The 23,883-nt window shown below is 40.4% G+C and overlaps 1 protein-coding gene across 1 annotated transcript; it reads left to right on the forward strand.

The window, feature by feature from the left end:
• The first annotated feature begins 8,300 nt into the window (after positions 1 to 8,300).
• Positions 8,301 to 9,200, forward strand: LOC130980848 (uncharacterized). Its single transcript, XM_057904492.1, has 2 exons — positions 8,301 to 8,782; positions 8,888 to 9,200. The coding sequence occupies exons 1-2, from the start codon at positions 8,301 to 8,303 to the stop codon at positions 9,198 to 9,200; spliced, it is 795 nt and encodes a 264-aa protein (XP_057760475.1).
• The last annotated feature ends 14,683 nt before the right edge of the window (positions 9,201 to 23,883 follow it).

Here is a 23,883-nt window from a genome sequence, read left to right on the forward strand (position 1 = left end):
AACACATGTACCACCACCAACTTCCATTCATACTTATGCAACATTGGATATTTCACTTTTCAATTCAAACCAAACTCTTTTATTTAAGCATATGGGAAACAAAACAATATTTAAAGCTAAGTGATGGATAACAAGCATTATGCAGACTTATCATTTTTAACAAGCTATTTATTAACTAACTAAAATGAAGAGCAAAGAACAGAAAATGCATAAAGTAAAAGAATTAAATGATGGAGGCATATCATGTTTCAGACATGCATCTCCTTATTAGAGACATGAAAGAGGAAGTATGAAGGAACTTTGCCACCTTCTAATGGTCATGGCTGCTGCTTGATTCTCCCTTCTTCTTCTTTCTCTTCCCTGTCTTGGAATAATCTCTGATCTCTTCACCAGGACATCTTCTACCCCAAACAGAATCTAAGAGTCCTTTGAGCCCAAAATCTTCCAATCTGTTAAAGGTTGACTCAGTGTAGTGGTGAGATCTTGCTTGTTGCTTGGCTAAAAATTCAGGGCATTGTTCAAATGGCTTGATCTCAGGATTGAGTGTTGGCAAATTGTGGGTCAAGTATTCCAACCTTGCTTGCATGTTTTCATCATACTCCATTCTTTGTACGTGTCTAACTTCTCCCATGGTATGATGAACATTCTTCCATTGATATAGGTTGTGACTATATTCCTCTGCTTTAGCTTGACTAAAATACAACTTATCATATGATTCCTTGAATTCTTTGTATTGCTCTTTTTGTCCTTTAAGAATCTGTGCTTGAAATTCTTGTTGCTGAGTCATCATTTGTTGTTGCCATCTCTCTTGTTTCTCCTCCATTTGATGCTGCCAAGCCTCTCGTTCCTCTTTTTCTTTCAAAAATTGCTCCATGAATTCAGGATGGGGCTCTAGATATTGCACTGGGCCCCCTTGATTTTGGCCTTGTTGGGTCTGCATGAGTTGATTTTGACCTTGTTGAGCCAGCATGAGTTGCTGAGATAGTTCTCCAATTGATCTTTGCAATTGGCTCATATCTATGGCATCATAAGCTTGATTTCGTCCTTCCTCTCTTTGTGATCTCCTTTGTCTAGAAGCTACTACCCCTTCTTGGTCTTCTTCTTCATTAATTCCCTCCATGCTCTTCTTGGTAATTCCTTTTCCTACTTTCACTTTTGTTGTGTCCTCATCTTCAAAAATTACGTTAGCTTTGTTACATAGCCTGAGGATGGTACTTGGATGTCCAAGACCCTTTGATTTGCTTGTGCTATTGGCCATTTCTTGAATACTGTCAGCTATGAGTTGTGCAAGGTTGATCTCACCTCCATGCAAGATGCAGTATGTCAAGAGTGCTCGTTTGATTGTGACCCAAGAAGCATTCCCTGTAGGAAGGATAGATCTCCTCACTATTTCAAACCATCCCTTAGCCACAGGAGTAAGATTTATCCTCCTTATGTGACTTGGAGTCCCCTTTGAATCTCTTTCCCAATCTGTATTTTCCATGCATAGCCCCTGTAGGATCTCATCAGGATTATTTTCCCGTTGCAATCTAGCCTCATAACTAAGCTCTGGATAGGTTATGGTTCTCAACTTGAGAGCTCTTGTGATAGCAGCTGGGCTAAAGCTCACTTCAACTCCTCTGACATAACTTGTGTAAGGAGCACTATCTTTGTTTTCCTTCACAGTATTTGCATAGAACTCCCTAATCATAACTGCACTGATGTCAGTTAGAGGAGCACACAAGAGTTCCCACCTTCTTTCTCTAGTAATTTGCCTTATGATGGGGTATTCTCCTTCCCTTAAATCAAGACCTTTCTCATAGATGACATTCTTTGCCTTCATGAACCTATGATATCTCCCTTCATGGAATTGGGATCTAAATTTGGTTGCATCAAAGGATGGAGGTTCGGTTACCATAGGTTCCTTTCCCGGCCTTCTTTTTGAGCTTGAAGAGGCCATCAGATTTGAGGTAAGAAGAAAGAAAAGGTGAGAGTAGAAGAAATGTGTGTTGTGTTTGGGAAGAGTTTTGGTTCAGTTTTGATGTGTGAGGTAAGGGAACTATGTTGGCTTTGGAAGTGCAAGAGAGTATGGTTTTCATATGAAAGTGGCTTGAATGAGAATGTGTATGCCGTGTTGGTGCAACGGCTATTAATAGGCCAAGCTCTCAAGCTTTTCAACAAAACCACAATGAATGAATGAAGAAGGAACCGTTAGTGTTCATGAAGGGCTGAGATTGAGTTGGTCATCTCAAGGATTCATGGGATGGACGGCTTGCATGTGTTGTTGAGGCTTTGACGAGGATCCTTCTTCTATTGGCTGCATGTACCTCGGTGTCCAATGTTGCATGCATGCAGATTTTGTTCCCCATGAGCGCGTTCTCCTAGGCACATGTGACCTCCCTCACATAGCTTCTCCTAGCCGTGGCCCCTCCTTGCATTTGCCTTAATCTTTTTCTCCTGCAAGAATCAAGAGAGCTAGCCTTAGATCATTAATATGGCCGTTGGCAATTAATTTGTATTAAATGAAAGAAAATTGTTTTGTTTTGTTTATTATTATGAAAAATCTTTTCATGGTCAATTGTGTCCCTTAATTAAAGATGTTAAAGGTTGGTGAACACCAAACTTATCTTTTATTTAGGGGATGGCTTAGCAATGCAAACCATTCTTCACAATTGATGCATTTTAAAATTGATGCATGATCCCTTTGTGTATGGTTTTGAATCCATGATTGGGAAATGATCCTCTGATCATTGTTGCATATGCAGACACCAAACTTAGTGTTTGGTCACATGCTTTATCAAAAGACTTATGCATATGCTCTAAAAGATAATCCTCTTCTTTGAACAATGAACTTGGGTGTGCCTTAAGGTACACCAAACTTAGAAGTTTGCCATGTGCTTCAAAATGATAGATGCATTTACCAGGCATGAAAATTCAAAATCATATTCAGAGGAATCATAGCTTATTAAATGAAAGGGAAGACAGAAATCTTAAACCATGGGTTGCCTCCCATGAAGCGCTCTTTTATTGTCATTAGCTTGACATTGACCTCCCTTTAAGGTGGTTGATGTTGGTGATGTCTCAACTTGTCACCTCTCACTGTCAGCTTTCTCTGTGTGCTTTGATGCTCAATTTCCATATGCTCAAGAGAAAGTATTTGGTTGACAGTGTAATAATCTTCTGCTCCTTGCTGTTGGTATACTAGTTGCACCTTATCACCTTTAGAAAATCCTTCTGTTGGGATTTTCTTGTTCTTCCACCCTTTGTGAGCCTTTTTCTTATTCTTCATCTTTTTCTTGCTTGTTGATCTTCCTTTTTTGACAGTTACTTGAGTTGTGATGCCTTCCTTCTTGCTAATCACCCCTGCTTCCTTGTGAATCCCTTTTTCTTCTTGCATCTGTTTATTTTTCTGTTCCACTTCCTTTTCAGTTGATTGCTTTGGAAGGAGATCATCACTCATTTTGCTTGTTTCTTCATCCCTTTGTAATTCTGGGAAGACTTTCAGGATGATGCTCTCCTCATGCATCCTGAGGGTTAACTCTCCTTGCTCTATGTCCACAATGGCTCTAGCAGTGGCCAAAAATGGTCGACCAAGTATTATGGAGTCACTTCCATTTTCTGAAGAATCCAGGATCACAAAGTCTGCCGGATAGATGAACTTGCCAACTTTAACCAAAAGGTTCTCAATCAGCCCCTTAGGATATACCACTGATTGGTCCACCAACTCCAAGGACATCTGTGTTGGTTTTACCTCCTCTATGCCAAGCTTTTTCACTAGAGAATATGGGATTAGATTTATGCTTGCTCCTAGATCGCACATCCCCTTGTTAATGAACAGATTTCCGATAGTGCATGGTAAGAAGAAACCTCCAGGGTCTTCAAGCTTGGGAGGGAGTCCCTTTTTAATGAGTGCACTACATTCTTCACTGAGCATTACAGTTTCCTTTTCATTCCACTGTCTCTTCTTGTTAATGAGCTCCTTTAGAAACTTGGCATACAAAGGCATTTGTTCCAATGCCTCAGCTAGCGGTATGTTGATTTCCAACTTCTTAAAGGTCTCAAGAAATTTGTGGAAATACTGATCCTTTGTTTCCTTGTGAAATCTCTGTGGATAAGGTAGTGGTGGTGTTGAGCTTTTCTCCACTTGATGTTGATTTAGAATTGGTTCCTCTAAGATCTTCTTTCCTTTCTTCAAATTCTGTGGTTTGTTGTCTTCCTCTGTGAGTTTTTCTGGGACATTCTTGGTCATCATGTCCTTGTTGATGGCTTCATCATTCTTAGTTGGCTCAGTGTCATTCTGCTTGGTTGCTCCTTGGTTACCATCCAATAACACCTTTCCACTTCTTAGTTGCACAACCTTGCATTCTTCCTTTGGGTTGGGAATGGTGTCACTAGGTAGCGAACTTGATGGTTTTTCAACAGAAATCTTCCTAGAGATTTGTCCAATCTGCCTCTCTAGGTTCTTCATGGAGGCTTCTTGGTTCTTTGTTGTCAATTCTTGGTTCTTCATCAGTTTCTCCATGAGCAGCTCTAAATTGGTGATTCTTTGTGAGTCTTGTGATATGGGTTGATTTTGGGGTGTTGATGAATGATGATAAGTGTTTTGGTTAGTTGGTTGGTTATTGGGTGGGTATTGGTTAGAGTTTGGGTAGTTGTTTTGTGGTTTTCTGTATGAGTTTTGGTTAGTGTTTGGCTGGGGGTTATGGTTTGTGTTTTTCCAATTGTTCTGTCCTGTGTTTCTTTGCCATGGTTGTTGGTTTTGATTATGGTTGTCTCCCCATCTGAGGTTGGGATGGTTCTTCCAAGATGGGTTGTAAGTATCCCCATAGACTTCATTTGTTCCAGGATTTTGGTTGTGCATGTATTGGACTTGCTCTTGCTGTTGCTCCTCTTGAGTTTCTTCACTTTGCACCTAAGTAGTTGGAGGTTGGCTTGTGGTGCTCACTGCTGCCACTTGCAAGCCATCAATTCTCTTAGCCATTTGCTCAAATTGTTGTTGGATCTGCTGCTGCATCATCTTGTTTTGAGCTAGAATTGAATCAACTCCTTCCAACTCCATTACTCCTCTTCTTTGTGATGGTTGGCGTTGTCTTTGATGAGCAAAGAAATATTGGTTGTTGGCCACCATATCAATGAGGTTTCGAACTTCCTCTGTGGTTTTCATGAGTTGTAAAGAGCCTCCAGCAGAGTGGTCAAGAGCTTCTTGAGCTTTAAGAGTGAGTCCCTCATAGAAGTTTTGCAACTTGTCCCACTCAGTGAACATCTCTGGTGGACACTTCCTCAATAGAGCTTTATATCTCTCCCATGCTTCATATAAGTTCTCAGCCTCCAATTGAGTGAACGTTTGAACCTCAGTCTTCAACCTTAGGATTCTTTGAGGGGGATAAAATTTGGCAAGGAACTTGCTCACCAAGTCATCCCAGTTGTTGATGCTTTCTTTTGGAAAGGTCTCTAGCCATTGAGTGGCTTTATCTCTGAGAGAGAATGGGAAGAGCAGCAACTTGTAGCTATCAGGAGGTACACCATTGGTTTTCACTGTGTCACAGATTCTCAAGAAGGTAGACAAATGTTGATTTGGATCCTCCAAAGGCCCTCCTCCAAAAGAATAATTGTTTTGAACCAGAGTGATGAGTTGTGGCTTGAGTTCAAAATTGTTTGCATTGACATTGGGAGGAAGAATGCTACTCCCACAATGCCTTGCATTTGCAAATGTGTATGAAGCCAAGACTCTTCTCTGTGGTTGATTATTGTTGGCTCCTTCTCCTGGTTGATTGGTATCTCCTTCCATGTCTTGGAATTCCTCCTCAGATTCTTCTTCTCCAACAATGTTCTTCCCTCTTTCAGCTCTTCTTATTCTCCGAAGAGTCCTTTGATCAATTTCAGAGATAATAGGGGAAGATCTTCCTATACCTGACATACAAACACACAACAATAAACACACAGACCCAGAAAATTAACAAAACTTCAATCTATTGCTAGAATGAGGTTTTAGTTAGTTTAAGCAAAAATTCAAACAGTTAGTGTGTTAGTAAGAATTAGAATAACAGAAAAGAAAAAATGCTTAATCTAGACCTCTACTTCACTTAATCATTGTCAATCTATTTCAATCCCCGGCAACGGCGCCAAAAACTTGATGGTGTTTTTGCGGAAAACGAATTTCCAACACACACTCACCGGCAAGTGTACCGGGTCGCATCAAGTAATAATAACTCACATGAGTGAGGTCGATCCCACAGGGATTGAAGGATTGAGCAATTTTAGTTTAGTGGGTGGTTTAGTCAAGCGAATCAAGTGTTGGTTGAGTGATTTGTGTTTAACATAAAATAAATGACAGTAAATGTAAAGGGGAAAGGGAAATGTGCAGTAAATTGAGAAGCAGGAAAGTAAAATTGCAGAAACTTAAAGAACAAGAAAGTAAATGACTGAAACTTAAAGTGCAAGAAATGTAAATTGCAGTAACTTAAATGGCAAGTAATGTAAATTGCTTGAATGTAAAAGGGGGTTGAGGAATGGGATTGCAGGATCTAGGCAAAGAAAAAGTAAATTACAACAATTGATTGAACAGAAATTGAATTAGAAGCAATAAACATTCAAACAGAAAGGAAATAAAATGTAGCAGAGGTTCATAGAAGAACCCAAATGAATTTTGATCTCAGGACTCAAGGGCTTAGGTAGCAGAGCCTAAAACCCAATTTCCTTCCCAGATCTGAATTATCCAAGCAATTGACAGAAAATTTAAAGAAGAAGCAATAGAAGAACAGAATTGGAATTGAATTATGCAGAAAACAATTTGAAAAGAGTTTGAATGGGAATTGGGACAGAATTTCCCCAATTTCACACACCCAAAACTCAGAAACACAAGAGTAGAATTGCCCAAGTAAGAATGAGGAAGGAGATTAGTCAATTCTCCCTTAATCCTCTTAGTGCTCGACCAATTCTCTCAAGAACAATTGCAAGAGAGTCAAAGCTCCAAAGGAAGGTGAAAGTAAAAATTCAAAAGCCAAGGTGAAAGTAAAAATTCAAAAGTGAGCATAAAGGTCCTAATTACATCAAACTAACTCCTATTTATACACTTTCTATTCTTGGATTTTGGGATTTGGATGGGCTTTTGATTTGGTGAAGAAATGAATTAAAATGGGATTTTAGTTTGAATTTTCGGCCCATGAAAATTCACTCCCAGGAGGCTGCCCTGCCCTTGTGGAGGGCAGGGCAGAAAATTGAAGCTTGGTGCGTGGATTTGGTGCGGCCATGTGCGAGTTGGTGCGGCCAAGGTTGCGCGCGATGCGCGTTGGTGCGTGGGACGCTGCCCTGCCCGCGCCAAGGCCAGGGCAGGAAAGGTTTGATGCGCCAGGGACGTTGGTGCGCGCGGTTGGTGCTGCCAGGAACAAAACTTGGTGCGCGCGTTTTGCTTCTTGGTGCGCCACTTCAAATGCTGCCCTGCCCGCGCCAAGGGCAGGGCAATGTTCCTTTATTCACGTCTCGAGTTCGAACCTGGGCGGATACACACGCTTCATTAATTTTCTTGATTTCTTGGCACGGCAATGGGTCTTAGAGCTTGGCTTCCTCATGGTTCTTTGTTCGAACCTTGTGGCATGCATGGGTGATGTTTTTTTGTTGAATTTCTTCCTTGTAGAGCCCGATTCTGCCCTCCACAAGGGCAGGGCAAGGTTTTCTTTCTCTTGGTTCCAAGGCACATTTTGTGCTCTGCCCTTGGAGTGGGCAGGGCAGAATTGCCTTCCTTTGCTTGGTCACCTAATGTTGCTCTCCTAGAGGGCATTCTGCCCTTGTGGAGGGCAATGTTGCTTCCCCTTGCAATGTGGCACGCTTCATCTTGATTCAGCCACGCTTTTCTTTCTTTGGCTACACTTCTTAGGCCACGCTTTTCCTTTTCTTTTCTTTTCTTCACCTATAATAAACCAAAACAACCACTCAAAGTATCACTAAATTCAAGAGGCTTATAAATCAATTAAAATTCAATTAAAATGAGCTCAAACCTCATGGATTAACATTAATTTCATGGTAGTTGCTTGATTTAGAGAAGTTATGCATTTTCACTCCAAATCACTTACTTAGGATGCAAGAAAGTGCATAAATGCTAACAAAACAAGTGAAATTAGCTTGAAAAATGGGTATATGATGACTTGTCATCATCCACCCTCATGGACAGACAAGCACAAACTGATAAAAGGATAGATGCTAATCAAGAGGAATACAGGTCAAATCTGAAAAATCAAGGCACAACAATCTCAAAGTTAGAAGCACAAGTAGGGATTTTGTCCAAGAAAATCCCACTTCCCACACACACATTTCCCAGCGATACCATGGCTAACCCAAGAGGAGAATACAAAGCCATAACTCTAAGAAATGGGAAGGTTGTAGAGGAAGGAACCCCAAGTAAAGATAATCATGAAGAGGTTGCATCAAAGCATGGGAACGAGAATGAAGGGGAGATCCCAGCTTCCCCTCCACCAAAACCAGTCTTGAAGCCCTATGTGCCAAAGGCACCATACCCACAAAGACTGAGAAAAGATGGGAAGGATGGCCAGTTCTCTAAGTTCCTAGAGATCTTCAAGAGGCTCCAAATCAACATACCATTTGCTGAGGCATTAGAACAAATACCACTCTATGCCAAGTTCTTAAAGGAGCTTATAACCAAAAAGAGGAACTGGGAGGCAAAAGAAACTATAGTATTGACTGAGGAATGCAGCGCCATCATACAGAAGAAGCTACCTCAAAAGCTGAAAGACCCCGGGAGTTTTCAAATTCCCTGCATCATAGGGGACATCACTATTAAGAAAGCTTTGTGTGATTTAGGAGCTAGCATAAATCTTGTGTCCCTAACCATGATGAGAAGGATAAAGATTGAGGAAGCCAAGCCAACAAGAATGGCACTCCAATTGGCTTACAGAACATTTAAGTTTCCACATGGGGTGGTGGAAGACTTGCTAGTGAAAGTAGGAGAATTCATTTTCCCTGCTGATTTCGTTGTGCTGGACATGGAAGAAGAGGCCAACACATCAATTATCCTAGGAAGACCATTTTTAGCTACTGCTGGAGCCATTATTGAAGTGCAGAAAGGGGAACTAGTATTGAGATTGCATGAAGAAAAAATGGTCTTCAACGTCTTTAAAGCAATGAGTTACCCCAAAGAATCCATAGGAGAATGCATGCTCGTAGACACCATGGAACAGATAGTTCAAAAATTCATGGAAGAAGAATAATGTGGAGAAAGCATTGAGCTGGAACAAGTACCAGATGAAGAACTACCACAAGCAACCATGAGGAACTCAATCATGCCAACTACCACAGACAACAAATATGCAGAGTCACCAAAACTAGAGCTGAAAACCTTACCACACAGCTTGAAATATGCATATCTGGGTGCTAATAACACTCACTCAGTAATCATAAATTCAAGTCTTAGTAAGGAACAAGAAGAGGAACTTATCCAAGTGCTGAAACAACACAAGGATGCCATAGGCTGGACATTTACAGATTTAAAGGGGATCAGTCCTTCAATATGTATGCATAAAATCTTACTTGAAGAGGATGCCAAACCCTCAAGACAACAATAAAGGAGGCTGAACCCAGCTATGAATGAAGTGGTTCAGAAAGAAGTGTTGAAATTATGGCAAGCAGGGGTGATCTACCCCATCTCAGACAGCCCTTGGGTAAGTCCGGTGCAAGTAGTCCCTAAGAAAGGAGGGATCACTGTTGTGGCAAATGAGAAGAATGAATTGATACCCACAAGGACAGTGACCGGATGGCGAATGTGCATTGACTACCGAAAACTTAGTGAAGCCACCCGGAAGGATCACTTTCCCCTACCCTTCATGGACCAGATGCTTGAAAGATTGGCAGGACATGAGTATTATTGCTTCCTGGATGGATATTCGGCTACAATCAAATTGTTGTAGACCTCAAGGATCAGGAAAAAACTTCATTTACTTGTCCATATGGTGTCTTTGCTTATAGGAGAATGCCCTTTGGATTGTGCAATGCACCTGCAACATTCCAAAGGTGCATGCTCTCCATTTTTTTAGATATGATTGAGAAGTTCATAGAAGTATTTATAGACGACTTCTCTGTGTTTGGGAACTCATATTCTGACTGCCTATACCATCTTGCTCTTGTGCTAAAAAGGTGTTAAGAAACCAACCTAGTTTTAAACTGGAGAAGTTTCATTTTATGGTGACTGAAGGGGTGGTTCTTGGTCACAAGATTTCAAAAGATGGCATAGAAGTAGACAAGACAAAAGTGGAAGTAATTGAAAAATTACCTCCACCTTGCAATGTCAAAGCAATCAGAAGCTTTTTGGGACACACTGGGTTCTATAAGAGGTTTATCAAAGATTTTTCAAAGATTGTAAAACCCCTTAGCAACCTACTTGTCTCAAATACTCCCTTTGTTTTTGATAGAGAATGCATGGTAGCCTTTGATAAACTCAAAAAGAAACTCTCCTCTGCACCTATTATAGCACCACCAAGCTGGGATCTTCCTTTTGAACTAATGTGTGATGCATCTGATTTTGCTGTTGGTGCTGTTCTAGGACAGAGGAAAGACAAGCTAGTACATGTTATTTACTATGCTAGCAAGGTCCGTAATGAGAATCAATGGAACTATACCACCACAGAGAAAGACTTTTAGCTATAGTTTTTGCTTTTGATAAGATTAGATCATATCTCATTGGCTCAAAAGTAATTGTGTTCAATGATCATGCAGCACTCAAATACTTGCTTACCAAACAAGAATCTAAGCCCAGACTAATAAGGTGGATCCTGCTGCTCCAAGAATTTGATATTGAGATTAAAGATAGGAGCAGAGTAGAGAACAAGGTAGCTGACCACCTCTCAAGGATCCCACAAGAAGAAAAAATGCAGCAAGTAGCAGTAAATGAAAGCTTTCCTGATGAACAATTGATGATGATTCGAGTAGCCCTTTGGTTTGCAGACATAGCTAACTTAAAGGCTATTGGGGAGCTACCAGCTAATATCAATAAGCACTTGAGGAGGAAGCTAATCAAGGATGCCAAACACTACATCTGGGATGACCCCTATTTGTTCAAAAAGTGTGCTGATGGAGTCCTAAGAAGGTATATATCCCATGAAGAAGGGCAGGAAGTGTTATGGCAGTGCCATGGGTCAGCATATGGAGGTCACTTTAGTGGAGAAAGGATAGCAGCAAAAGTGCTTCAATCCGGATTTTACTGGCCAACAATGTTTAAGGATGCCAAGGAAATGGTGTCAAGGTGTGATGAATGTCAAAGAGCTGGTAATCTAACCAAGAGGAATGAGATGCCACAACAATACATAATAGAGCTGGAGCTATTTGATGTATGGGAGATTGATTTCATGGGACCCTTCCCAACCTCTTACTCAAATAGCTACATATTGGTGGCTGTTGATTATGTCTCAAGGTAGGTAGAAGCCATAGCCACTGCAACAAATGACAACAAAGTTGTGATAAGCTTCTTGAGAAGGAATATCTTCAACAGATTTGGAGTTCCCAGAGCTCTCATTAGTGATGGAGGAACACACTTCTGCAACAAACAACTTGAGACACTCCTTCTCAGATATGGAGTAAAGCACAAAGTGACAACTCCATACCACCCACAGACCAACGGGCAAGCTGAAATCTCCAACAGAGAGCTAAAATGAATCCTTGAAAAAACTGTTGGAAGCTCAGTAAAGGACTGGTCTAAGAAGCTGGATGATGCACTGTGGGCCTACAGAACAGCCTATAAGACTCCCATTGGGATGTCTCCATACTAATTGGTATATGGAAAGGCTTGTCACTTACCAGTTGAACTTGAGCATAGAGCATTTTGGGCTCTAAAAATGTTAAACTATGATGAGTAAGCTGCTGGAGAAAAGAGATTAATGCAACTCAATGAGCTGGAAGAGTTTAGAAATCAAGCATATGAGAATGCAAAAATCTACAAAAAGAACACAACAAGGTGGCATGACCAAAAGATAGCAAGACGGGAGTTCACTGAAGGACAGAAGGTGTTTTCCTACAACTCAAGACTCAAGTTCTTCCCTGGAAAACTTAAGTCTCGATGGTCAGGACCTTTCACCATACTCAAAGTGTTTCCCTATGGTCATGTGGAGCTCATGGAGGACAAAACTCAGAGAACCTTTTCTGTCAATGGCCATAGACTCAAACACTACTTGGGAGGCTCCTTGGAGGAGCAGAGAGTGAGCTACAAGCTCAGCTAAAGATGAAGGAATGTCAAGCTAATGACAATAAAGAAGTGCTAGTTGGGAGGCACCCCAACACTTTATCCTTTTTTATTTAATTGCTTTTCTTAGAAGTAGTTTAAATTCTGTTGCTTTAGATAGTTTAATTTTCAGTAATTAGGATTAGTTTACAATTGTAGATTAGAAAGTTTGATATTAGCTTTGATAGCTAGATTTTCTTTACACTCTCTTATTTCTTTCTATTTGGGAATTACAACTTGATGAATGCATAACTAATAATGAGTGAATGGGCTGAGAACTAGCTAAATTGCTAAGTTTGGTGTGGCCTCTCACCCACTTAATCTAGGCTTACAAATAATTAATGGTTTGATTTTGAAGAGTAAGCCCAGAGATTAAGTTTGGTGATGCCACCACCAAGGATCACATAGCAGCCTAAGTCAACCAATTTGAAAGCACTTAATGCTTTAGGTAAGAACATGAACGTGGTTTAATGAGTTCAGAAGAATTGGAATCAAAAGAAAATGAAAAGATTGATGTTATTCCACTCTTATGAACACATTAAATACACAATGATGAAACCAATTTATTAAGATGCCAAAGAATTAAGTTTGGTGTCCCAAGGGACACCCATCAGTTGCAATCCAATTCATTCTTGATGAGAAGGAATGTGAAGGGGTTCTTTTGTCATTACTAATGGGTTCAGTTTTAATTTCAGGAGAGAAGATGGGGCCCACATGATAAACAACTCACAAAGCAAGGAAGTCAAAGTGTACTTGCACCTTGGAACTCGTCACATGCAGAAGACACTGTGAGAAAAGAGTTGGCGCCTCTTCCCACACTAGGCGGCACTCCCCAAAGTGGGAAAACATTTAACCTTTTTTATTTCCCACCCTTTGAACCACACCATTCACCCATTCTAAAAGCTTCACCCCCCATCTCCTCTCCCACTTCAACAACCCTCACACCCCTCACCTTCGCTTCTCTTTTCATCTTCTACTATCTTTCATTCCCTACTTTCTTCTTTTTTTTTTCTTGATTGGAACAATCAAGTCCTAAGTTTGGTGTTGGAGCAAAATCTTGTTTAGCCTTCTCTTTCTTTCAACCCCCATTTTTTTACAACCTCAAGCACACTCTCCCAACCTAATGGCACCACCAAAAAGGTCAGCCTCAAATAAAAGAAAAACCAAGGAACCAACCTCTGGATCCTCAAGCTCTTTTAATGACTACAAGTTCCTCTCTGCATTCAAGCAAAATCAATTCTATGGTTGGGTGAGTGAGAGGAAAATCATTCCAGAAGTTGGGTTTCAACTAGGGAGGAATGAGTATATTGAAATCAACATTGAGATCGACAATAGGGGTTGGTCACTTCTATGCAACCCACCGAGGAAAGTGGTAGAAAGCTTGGTGAGGGAATTCTATGCCAACGCAGTGCCTCAACCAGGACAACACTATGGCTACATTAGCTATGTAAGGGGAAGTCCATTGACTACAGCCCCTCTAGCATAGAAAGAATGCTAATGGTGAAGAGGACAAGCTCCACTCAGAGCTATGAAGAGAGAATGAAGCAGTAAGACCCTGGGTTTGAGGAGATCCTGAATGAAATTTGTGTGATGAATGTGCGTTGGATAAATAACAAGGATGGGATACCCAACCAATTGAGGAGAAGAGATTTGAACCCCCAAGCTAGAGGGTGGCTAGAATTTACGAGGAGGTCCATAATCCCCACATCCAACACTTTAGAGGTGACCAAGGAGAGAGCTGTGCTCATCTACAGCATCATGAGAGGAGAAAACATCAACGTGGGGGAGATGATCGCCAACAACATCAACAAAGTGCTGAAAAGCACCAGTGACAGCACAAGGTTGGCATTCCCCAGCATTATACAGAGGCTATGTGATGCGTCTGGAATTGAAAAGATCATTGATGAAGTGCTTGTGAAGCAAGACAAGTTCATAACTGTCAAAAAGATGGCCAAAGTGGTGGCTGTCCACCCACTCAACAGGGCTATAGGACGAAGAGCTCATGCTCATGAACCACAACAACAACAAGAAGAGGAAGAGGCAGAAGAGCAACCTCACTTCCTGGCACTTCAACCACCACCACACTACCAATATCAGCAATTTCCAGAGGGATTCAACTGGAAGCAATTGCAAGGAGATGTACACCAAATGAAGGGAGACATACACCACTTAAGGGAAGATGTCAATCAACTCAAGGAGACTCAGCAACAATAATGGAGCCAAGTCAACCAGAACATTCAACAACTCCAAGGGAATTGGGAGCATATGAGGAAGGAGCGGCAAGAACAATTTGACTGGAGAGAGGTGCGAAGCGCACTGGACAAAATAGTAGAGCAAGGCAAGTGGCAACAGAGAAACTTGGCTGAATTCAGAAATCTCTATGATGCCAGGACCATATCCAGGAGGCAGTATGACATCAACATACAAGCAAAACTAAATCACTTCTGTAACGCTGTAGCCGCTTTAAACCCAGGATACCCAACCTTCATGCAAAGAATGGAAGAGTTAAGTGCAAGACAAGAGGAAATCCTAGCCAAACATAAAGAAGATGAAAGAAATTACATGAGGAGGCTAGGATTTTGGAGGCCCAAGGATACCAAGGCTCAAGAAGGTTCCTCCAAGCTAGGTGAAGGTGGTTCATCCCCTTCCAAGAAGAAGGACAAAGGGAAGGGGCCAATGAACTAAAGATGAAGCTGCTAAAGGTTGTTGAGTCCCATGGTTGACACTTTCCAATTTCTGAATTCTGTTTAAGCCTTTGCTTTATTTACTACTTAAATAATCATGTTAGGATAGTTTATGTTTTATGCTTAGTTTTAATTCATGTTTGAAGTCTTTATGATTTTTTTTACAAGAAAGAAAATGCCATGTATTTCAAGTCTTCATTTCAACTTAAAAAAAAAGTAGAGCTTGTCTCCATAAGAGTTACTGTGAGTTGTGCAAAAATAATAAGAGAGACCAAGGCCAAGAGGGATCATCAAACAAACTAAGAAACAAGAAACTAAGTGTAGAACCTTGGATGTACTAAAAAGAAAATGAGTCATGGAGAGTGATAAACCCATATTTCATGGTTTATCTTGTGCTCAATTGAGTGATTTTTATCAACTCTTTACCCACTTATTCATACTATTTGCATGGTTTTACATTTGCCTTCCTAATTATGTGCTTTGATTGAAAACATACTTCTTTGTCCTTAAGTTCTCTATGTTTAATCCTCTCTTATTACCATTAGATGCCTTGATATGTGTGTTAAGTGATTTAAGAGATTACAAGGCAGGAATGACTCAGAGGATGGAAAGGAAGCATGCAAAAGTGGAAGGAATACAAGAAGTTGGAGAAACTGCTAAGCTGTCTAGCCTGACCTCTTCGCACTCAAACGGCTATAACTTTAGCTACAGAGGTCCAAATGACGCGGTTCCACTTGCGTTAGAAAGCTAACGTCCGGGGCTTCGATTTGATATATAATTTGCCATAGTGACCATACAGATAGGGGACGCGAACGCGTCATCCACGCGGACGTGTCGCATCTGCGAAAATCAGCATGGCAGATTTCGCAAACAGCGAATCCTAGGCTATTTCCGGCCCAGTTTCAAGCCCAGAAAACATAGATTAAAGGCTGCAAAGTGGAGAAATGAGGGGAGATTTTAGATCATGCTATCATAATTCACTTTTTCATGTTTTAGATGTAGTTTTTAGAGAGAGAGGTTCTCTCCTCTCTCTTAGGATTAGGAATAGGATTAGAAATTAGGATTTTTAGAAACTAGGATTTAGGTCTTCTCTTAGTTTTAGGAGTGACTCTCAATCCCAGGTTCTTTATTTTATTATTTTATTTTAGTTTGTTAATGTTGGTTTACGAACTCCATGTTAGAATTGATTTCTTATTTAAATATAATTTGAGGTATTTTCAGAGCTATGATTTATGTCTTTTATTTATATAAATAATTTGGATTTTTCTGTTACCCTTTTGGCTTTGGTTGATCAATTGGTGACTCTTGAGTTATTAAACTCATTGTTGATTGAAAATTGGATTTCTTCATTTCATTAATTCAAAGTTCCAATAACTCTAGCTTTTCCCAAGGAAAGACTAGGACTTGAGGATTCGAATTAATTCATCCACTTAACTTACCTTCATAGTTAGAGGTTAACAAAGTGGGAGAAAAATCAAATTCTCATCACAATTGATAAGGATAGGACTTCCAGTTCTTACACCTTGCCAAGAGTTTATTTTACAGTTATTTATTTATTTTTATTGCTTTGAAAATTTGCCTGTGCCCATTAACCAACTAACCTTTTACCTTAATCCAAAAACCCCAAACACACTTTTTCATAATCAATAATAAGAACATACCTCCCTGCAATTCCTTGAGAAGACGACCCGAGGTTTAAATACTCGGTTAACAATTTTTAAAGGTGTTTGTTACTTGTGACAACCAAAACGTTTGCACGAAGGGATTTCTGTTAGTTTAGAAGCTGTATCTACAACGCGAATATTTTTAATAATTCTTTACTAGCAAAAATCTTAACGTCAAAATAGCACCGTTGCCGGGAAATTGCAAACGTGTGCCTTATTATTGGTTATTGTAAATATTTTTCTAAAAAAAATATTTTTCTTTTACTTGTTTATGTGTTTCTCCTTTTCCTCCCTTATTTCTGATAACTTCTATGAATTCTCACCCCTCTCGCTTTGAGTTTGGTTCTAACTTTGTTGAAGGAAATAGAAACCACAGGAGGAATATGCATCAAGGTCAGACCAATCAAGGATGGATGGAGCTAAGAGGATCTAATCAACCCTTTAGGCAACAACAGCATCCTAGATATCATGGACAAAGACCAGGCTACAATGCATCCCAAGCTGATAGATATGGTGGACCACCTTGTAGCTACCAACAAGCCCCACCCTATGCTCAGATAGAACCACCCCAATTCCAACCCAATTACTCACAAAAACCACCACCTCAATATTCACCATCTCCATATCCATCAATCCAAGAGCACTATGATCCTATTTATGAAAGTCGAGTTTATCAAGAGACAAAGGATCGTCTCAAGGAAACAGTGGATCGATGTCAGGCAACCATTCATCAATTAGGGCAAGCAATAATGAGTCAATTAGCTTCCCGGCACTTAATTATACAAGGATCAGCCACAACTCCATGTGGACAGTCTAGTGAAGAGCGTAGCATGAAGGAGATACCAGAAACCCCAGTGAACAAGACAGAGAATGAATTCGTACTAGAACGAGTAGAAGAAGCTGTCATTGTTCAAGAAGAAGAAGAAGCGATTGAAGACTTAGGAGATGCAGAACCTCCATGGGAAAGTCAAGACATCGAGCCTCCTTCCAAGACGGTTGAAATTGATGCTGAGGAGGGTGTACAACCTCCAAGGCATATCACAGTTGAAGACTTGGAAGAGGTTGCTCAAGTGATGGAGATTCAAGAAGAAGAAGGACAACCTCCCATGCCCTTGGAAAGCAATGAAGAGGAGATTGAATTGGAAGAGAGCCACCAAGAGGAAGAGGTTGAAATTGAAGAAGCTTGCAAAGAGGTGGTAGTTATCCGAAAAGAGCACAAGGGAGTGGAGCTTGCAATTTCATTAAAAATACCTCCCCCTAAGTTGCCATCATCCTTCACAACATTCAAGTGGGTAAAATTCATATCCCTTAGCTTTCTAATTCCACTTGAATATGGGCTACTGGAGACGGATGGTCAACTTAGAGCTCTTTGTGACATTATGAGTAAGAGGAAGATGGCCAGTGGTAAGAATTGTCCTGCAAGGTTCATCATGGTTGGAAGCTTTAAGTTTAAACGTAAAGGTTGGTATAGAACTCAACTGAATGGGTCAAGGAAGTTGTTTGGTCGCTTACGTGAGAATTCAGACTGCTTGGCACCCGGATGGAACAATACTGCTCAGCCAAAAGATGGGTGCAAAGGCAAGGTCTGGGACCCCGGAATCCATTCTACCAATCACCACTCTTGGGGCCTTGTCACTTGCTTTAACTTACTTGAAGGCTTTCTGCGCCTAGTTTGGGATCCCGGAGGACACTGGAATCACAAACATTGGTGGAGATTCCTGGATGAGTTCAAGCACAAGCCACCATAACAGGAAGCTCACCAAATGTCCAACTTAAGGACTTTAACCAAATGGTCGTTCATTTTTCATTTTAATTTAGTTTTATTTGTTTTTGAGTTTTATTTTATTTTATTATATTGAACCTGGAGTTTTGCATCACATTCATATTAACACTACATTCTGCATTTTTTTCAAATTATCAATAAAAAAAAAAGAAAGAGAGCACGCGACGCGACCACATCAGCGACGCGTCCGCGTCGCAAAGAGATGAGAGAATAAGAAATTGAACAGAAAGTTACGCAGGACCAGCGCTGGAGGCGTGCCAATGGCACAAATCGTCCCACGCGACCGCGTCGCTGACGCGACCGCGTCATATGTGAATACTGGCCTCCCACGCGACCGCGTTCCTCACGCAGTCGCGTGACCTGAAAATCGACGTCAAAAAGGTGCATGGCCGAAAGATGAGCTGGAGTGATGCTGGACTGGCGCTAGAAGCACAGACCCTTCCATGTGGACGCGTGACGGACGCAACCGCGTCATATCCTCATAATGGCCACTCACGCGATCGCATGCCCCACTGATAAACCACTATTTTATGGTTTATCTTGTACTCAATTGAGTGGTTTTTATTAACTCTTTACACACTTATTCATACTATTTGCATGGTTTTATATTTCCATCCTAATTATGTGTTTTGATTGAAAACATGCTTCTTTGATCTTATATTTGCTTATTATTAATCCTCTCTTATTACCATTAGATGCCTTGATATGTGTGTTAAGTGTTTTCAGAGATTATAGGGCATGAATGGCTCAGAGGATGGGAAGAAAGCATGCAAAAGAGGAAAGAATGCAAGAAGTTGGAGAAATTGCTAAGTTGTCCAGCCTGACCTCTCTGCACTCAAACGGCTATAACTTTAGCTACAGAGGTCCAAACGACGCAGTTCCACTTGCGTTGGAAAGCTAACGTCCGGGGCTTCGATTTGATATATAATATGATATAGTTTCCCTGAAGCTAGGCGATGCGACCGCTTGATCCATGCGGCCGCGTCGGAATGACGAAAATCCAGCGTGGCCAAATTCGAAACCAGCGAATTCTGGACTGTTTCTGACCCAGTTTGCGGCCCAGAAAACACAGATTAAAGGCTATAAAGTGGAGGAATGCATCCATTCATAGGATGCACTCATAATTCACTTTTTATGATTTAGATCTAGTTTTGAGAGGGGTTCTCTCCTCTCTCTTTAGGATTTAGGATTTAGGACTTCTCTTAGTTTTAGGAGTGACTCTCAATCCCAGGTTCTTTATTTTTATTTATCCCAATTTAATTTATGAATTCTTTCATCTTACAGATTACTCTTTTAAATTAATGTTATTTGAGATATTTCAGATTGATGATTGCTGTCTTTTATTTATATAAATAATTTGGATTTTCCTATTGCCCAATTGGCTTATGAATATTGTTAGTTTTAGATTTTACTGCTTTGAATGAATTGAAGGTATTCCAGATATTTATGATTTTAATTTAGCTTTTTACATTCTTGGCTTTGGTTAAATAATTGGTGACTCTAGAGTTATCAAACTCATTGTTGATTGAAAATTGGATTTCTTCGTTTCATTAATTCAAGTTCCAATAACTCTAGTCTTTCCCAAGGAAAGACTAGGACCTGAGGAATCAAAATTAATTCATCCACTTAACTTACCTTCATAGTTAGAAGTTAACAAAGTGGGAGAAAAATCCAATTCTCATTACAATTGATAAGGATAATCAGGATAGGACCTCCAGTTCCCATACCTTGCCAAGAGTTTATTTTATAGTTATTTATTTATTTTTCTTATTATTTTTTGTGCAACATACTGCCCCCTTACCTCCTAAACCCCAATTTACAACTCATAACCAATAATAAGAACATACCTCCCAGCAATTCTTTGAGAAGACGACCCGAGGTTTAAATACTCGGTTATCAATTTATTTAGGGGTTTGTTACTTGTGACAACCAAAACGTTTGTACGAAGGGATTTCTGTCGGTTTAGAGACTATATCTACAACGCAACTGTTTTTATGAAATTCTTTACTGGCAAAAATCCCAACGTCAAAATGGCGCCGTTGCTGGGGAATCGCAAACGTGTGCCTTATTATTGGTTATTGTAAATATTTTTCAAAAAAAAATTTCAGATTTTTATTTTAAAATTTTTTTTATCTTATCTTATCTTCTTCAAAAATCATATCTTTTTCAAAATTATTTTCCTATCTTTTTCAAAAATTATATCCTTTTCAAAATATTTTCTTTTTATTAATTTTTGTTTTTATTTTCCCCTAATACTATGAATTTTCACCCCTCTCGCTTTGAGTTTGGTTCTAACTTTGTTGAAGGAAATAGAAACCACAGCAGGAATATGCATCAAGGTCAAACCAATCAAGGATGGATGGAGCCAAGAGGATCTAATCAACCCTTTAGGCAGCAACACCCTCCAAGATATCATGGACAACGACCATTCTACAATGCATACCCAGCTGAAAGATATGGTGGACAACCTTGTAACTACGAACAAGTCCCACCCCGTGCCTATAGACCATCCTCTCAACATAACTTTAAACCACCACACTCACAAGCCCCTTTCCGCCATTCACCTCCATATGACCCTAACCCTCAAGCACCATACCAACCACCTTATGAGTCATATGAACCATATATAGAACCACCCCAATTCCAACCCAATTACTTACAAGAACCACCACTTCAATATTCACCATCTCCATATCCATCAATCCAAGAGCATTATGATCCTACTTATGAAAACCGAGTGCATCAAGAGGCAAAGGATCGTCTCAAGGAAACAATGGATCGATTTCAAGCAACCACTCAACAACTGGGGCAAGTATTAATTCAATGGGCTTCTAGACGCTTAAATACACAAGGATCAGCCACAGCCCCATGTGGACAGTCTAGTGAAGAGCATAGCATAAAGGAGATACCAGAAACTCCAGTGGACAAGACAGAGCATGAATTCATACTAGAACAAATAGAAGAAGCTATCATTGTTCAAGAAGATGAGTTGGTTGAAGACTTAGGAGATGCAGAACCTCCATGGGAAAGACAAGACATAGAGCCTCCTTCCAAGACGGTTGAAATTGATGCTGAAGAGGGTGTACAACCTCCAAAGCATATCATAGTTGAAGACTTGGAAGAGGTTGATCAAGAGATGGAGATTCAAGAAGAAGAAGCACAACCTCCCATGCCCTTGGAAAGCAATGAAAAGGAGATTGAATTGAAAGAGAGCTACCAAGAGGAAGAGGTTGAAATTGAAGAAGTTTGCAAAGAGGTGGTAATTATCAGAGACGAGCACAAGGGAGTGGAGCTTGCAATTTCATTAAAAATACCTCCCCCTAAGTCGCCATCATCCTTCACAACATTCAAGTGGGTAAAATTCATATCCCATAGCTTTCTAATCCCACTTGAATATGGGCTACTGGAGACGGATGGTCAACTTAGAGCTCTTTGTGGCATTAAGAGTAAAAGGAAGATGGTCAGTGGTAAGAATTGTCCTGCAAGGTTTATCATGGTTGGAAGCTTTAAGCTTAAACGTAAAGGTTGGTATAGAGCTCAACTGAATGGGTCTAGGAAGTTGTTTGGCCGCTTTAGTGAGAATTCAGATTGCTTGCTACCCAGATGGAATCATGATAATCAACACGAAGACGGGTGTAAAAGCAAGATTTGAGATCCTGGATCTGTTCTGACATCCAACACCCCGGGAGCCTAAGAATCTTTTTGAAGCTGCTCAAGGGTTTACATGCCTAGTTTGGGACCCCGGAGGTTACTGGAATCACAAACACTGGTGGAGATTCCTGGATGAGTTCAAGCATAAGCCACCATAACAGGAAGCTCATCAAATGTCCAACTTAAGGACTTTTAACTAAAAGTGCTAGGTGGGAGACAACCCACCATGGTATGATCGTCCTTTTTCATTTTTATTTAGTTTTATTTGTTTTTGAATTTTATTTTATTTTGTTATATTAAAACTGGAGTTTTGCATCACATTCATATTAACACTGCATTCTGCATTTTTCAGATTATAAAAAAAAAAGCGAGTACGCGACGCGACCGCATCAGCGACGCGTCCGTGTCGCAAGGAGATGAGAAAATAATAAATTGAACAGAGAGTTACGCAGGAGCAGGGCTGGAGGCGCGCTATTAGCACAAAATGACTCCACGCGAACGCGTCATCGTCCGCGTCATTTGGAAAAATAGCCTCCCACGCGACCGCGTCACCCACGCGGCCGCGTGACCTGAAATCGGCGTAAAAAGGGTGTATGGCCGAAAGTTGAGCTGGAATTGGGCTGGACTCGTGCTAGTAGCACAAGCCCTGCCACGCGAACGCGTCACCTACGCGTCCGCGTCATATTGGAAATAAGGCCATCCGCGCGATCGCGTCGACCACGCAACCGCGTCACCCTGGATTTTAGCAATACTGACGTTTTGAACAGAGAGTTGTGCGGCTGCGAGGCTGCACTCGCGCCACTAGCACAAATCTAGTCACGCGATCGCGTGCCCCACGCGTCCGCGTCGCCCAACCTTATCGCGCACCACGCGACCGCGTCACCCACGCGACCGCGTCACCCACGCGACCGCGTCGCCAGTGTCGCACAACCTATCCAGATTAGTGCCAATTTTCTTATCTTTTCTCTTCTAATCCTAATTTCTTCCTTCTCTCTCCTTTCTCACTTTCTTTTTCTACTTCTCATTCTTTTTCACTTTCATTTTATTTTATTTAATTTATTTGCATACTTTCATTCATTGCATATTTTATTTTTCTAAAAGTTATTATTGGTGTTCAAATATTCTTATTCAACTGTTACATCTTTTCTGGTATTTTCTTGGTGCTTCATGACTTGTTTAATTCTGATTGAGTAATATTATTTAAATCAATGCCAATCTTTTATACCTATATTACTTTTGCATTGACATGAATTTATATTCCTTCTCTCTTCCCTATTGTTGCAACTTTTTGCACTCTTGATTTGCCATGTCCTTCTATTATTTTCTCACTTGCATGTTGTAGCTACCATGTAATTGAGACCCTTATTTTTGGCATTAACCAACCCCTGTTTTATTTGTTTTCTATTTTTGCTTTGGGTTACTTTCCTTCCCTTTTTCTTTCAGGATGGCCACCCGGAAGAGACCGGAAGACGTTTACATGGGAGAGACAAACAAGTTCCTACGCACATTCCTTGATGAGAAAAGCATCAGTTGGAGCAACCCGTCCACCTGCACATCTCAGCATGCACCGAGGACGGTGCAATCTTTAAGTGTGGGGAGGTCGATACCGATCTCCATGGGTTAGTACTTTCCTGTCTCAAACACCAATATTTTATTTTCTTTGATAATTGTTGCATTTGCATATTTAATTTCATGTTTATTTGATTTTTGCATTTAGTTACTGCTTGGTTAAAATAATAAGTTTCTTCTTAAGATCCTATTTTTTGAAAAAATTTACTAATTTAAATTGAAATTTTTTTTTTTGTTAAATTTGTTTGAAGTTGTATTTGGAACATGGTTTTTGAGCTAAAGAACACACAACCTGTGAGACTTTGAGCTTATTTACATGGTTATATTATTTAA

The sequence above is a fragment of the Arachis stenosperma genome, chromosome 1 (genome assembly GCF_014773155.1).
Source record: "Arachis stenosperma cultivar V10309 chromosome 1, arast.V10309.gnm1.PFL2, whole genome shotgun sequence".
NCBI classification, from domain to species: domain Eukaryota; kingdom Viridiplantae; phylum Streptophyta; class Magnoliopsida; order Fabales; family Fabaceae; genus Arachis; species Arachis stenosperma.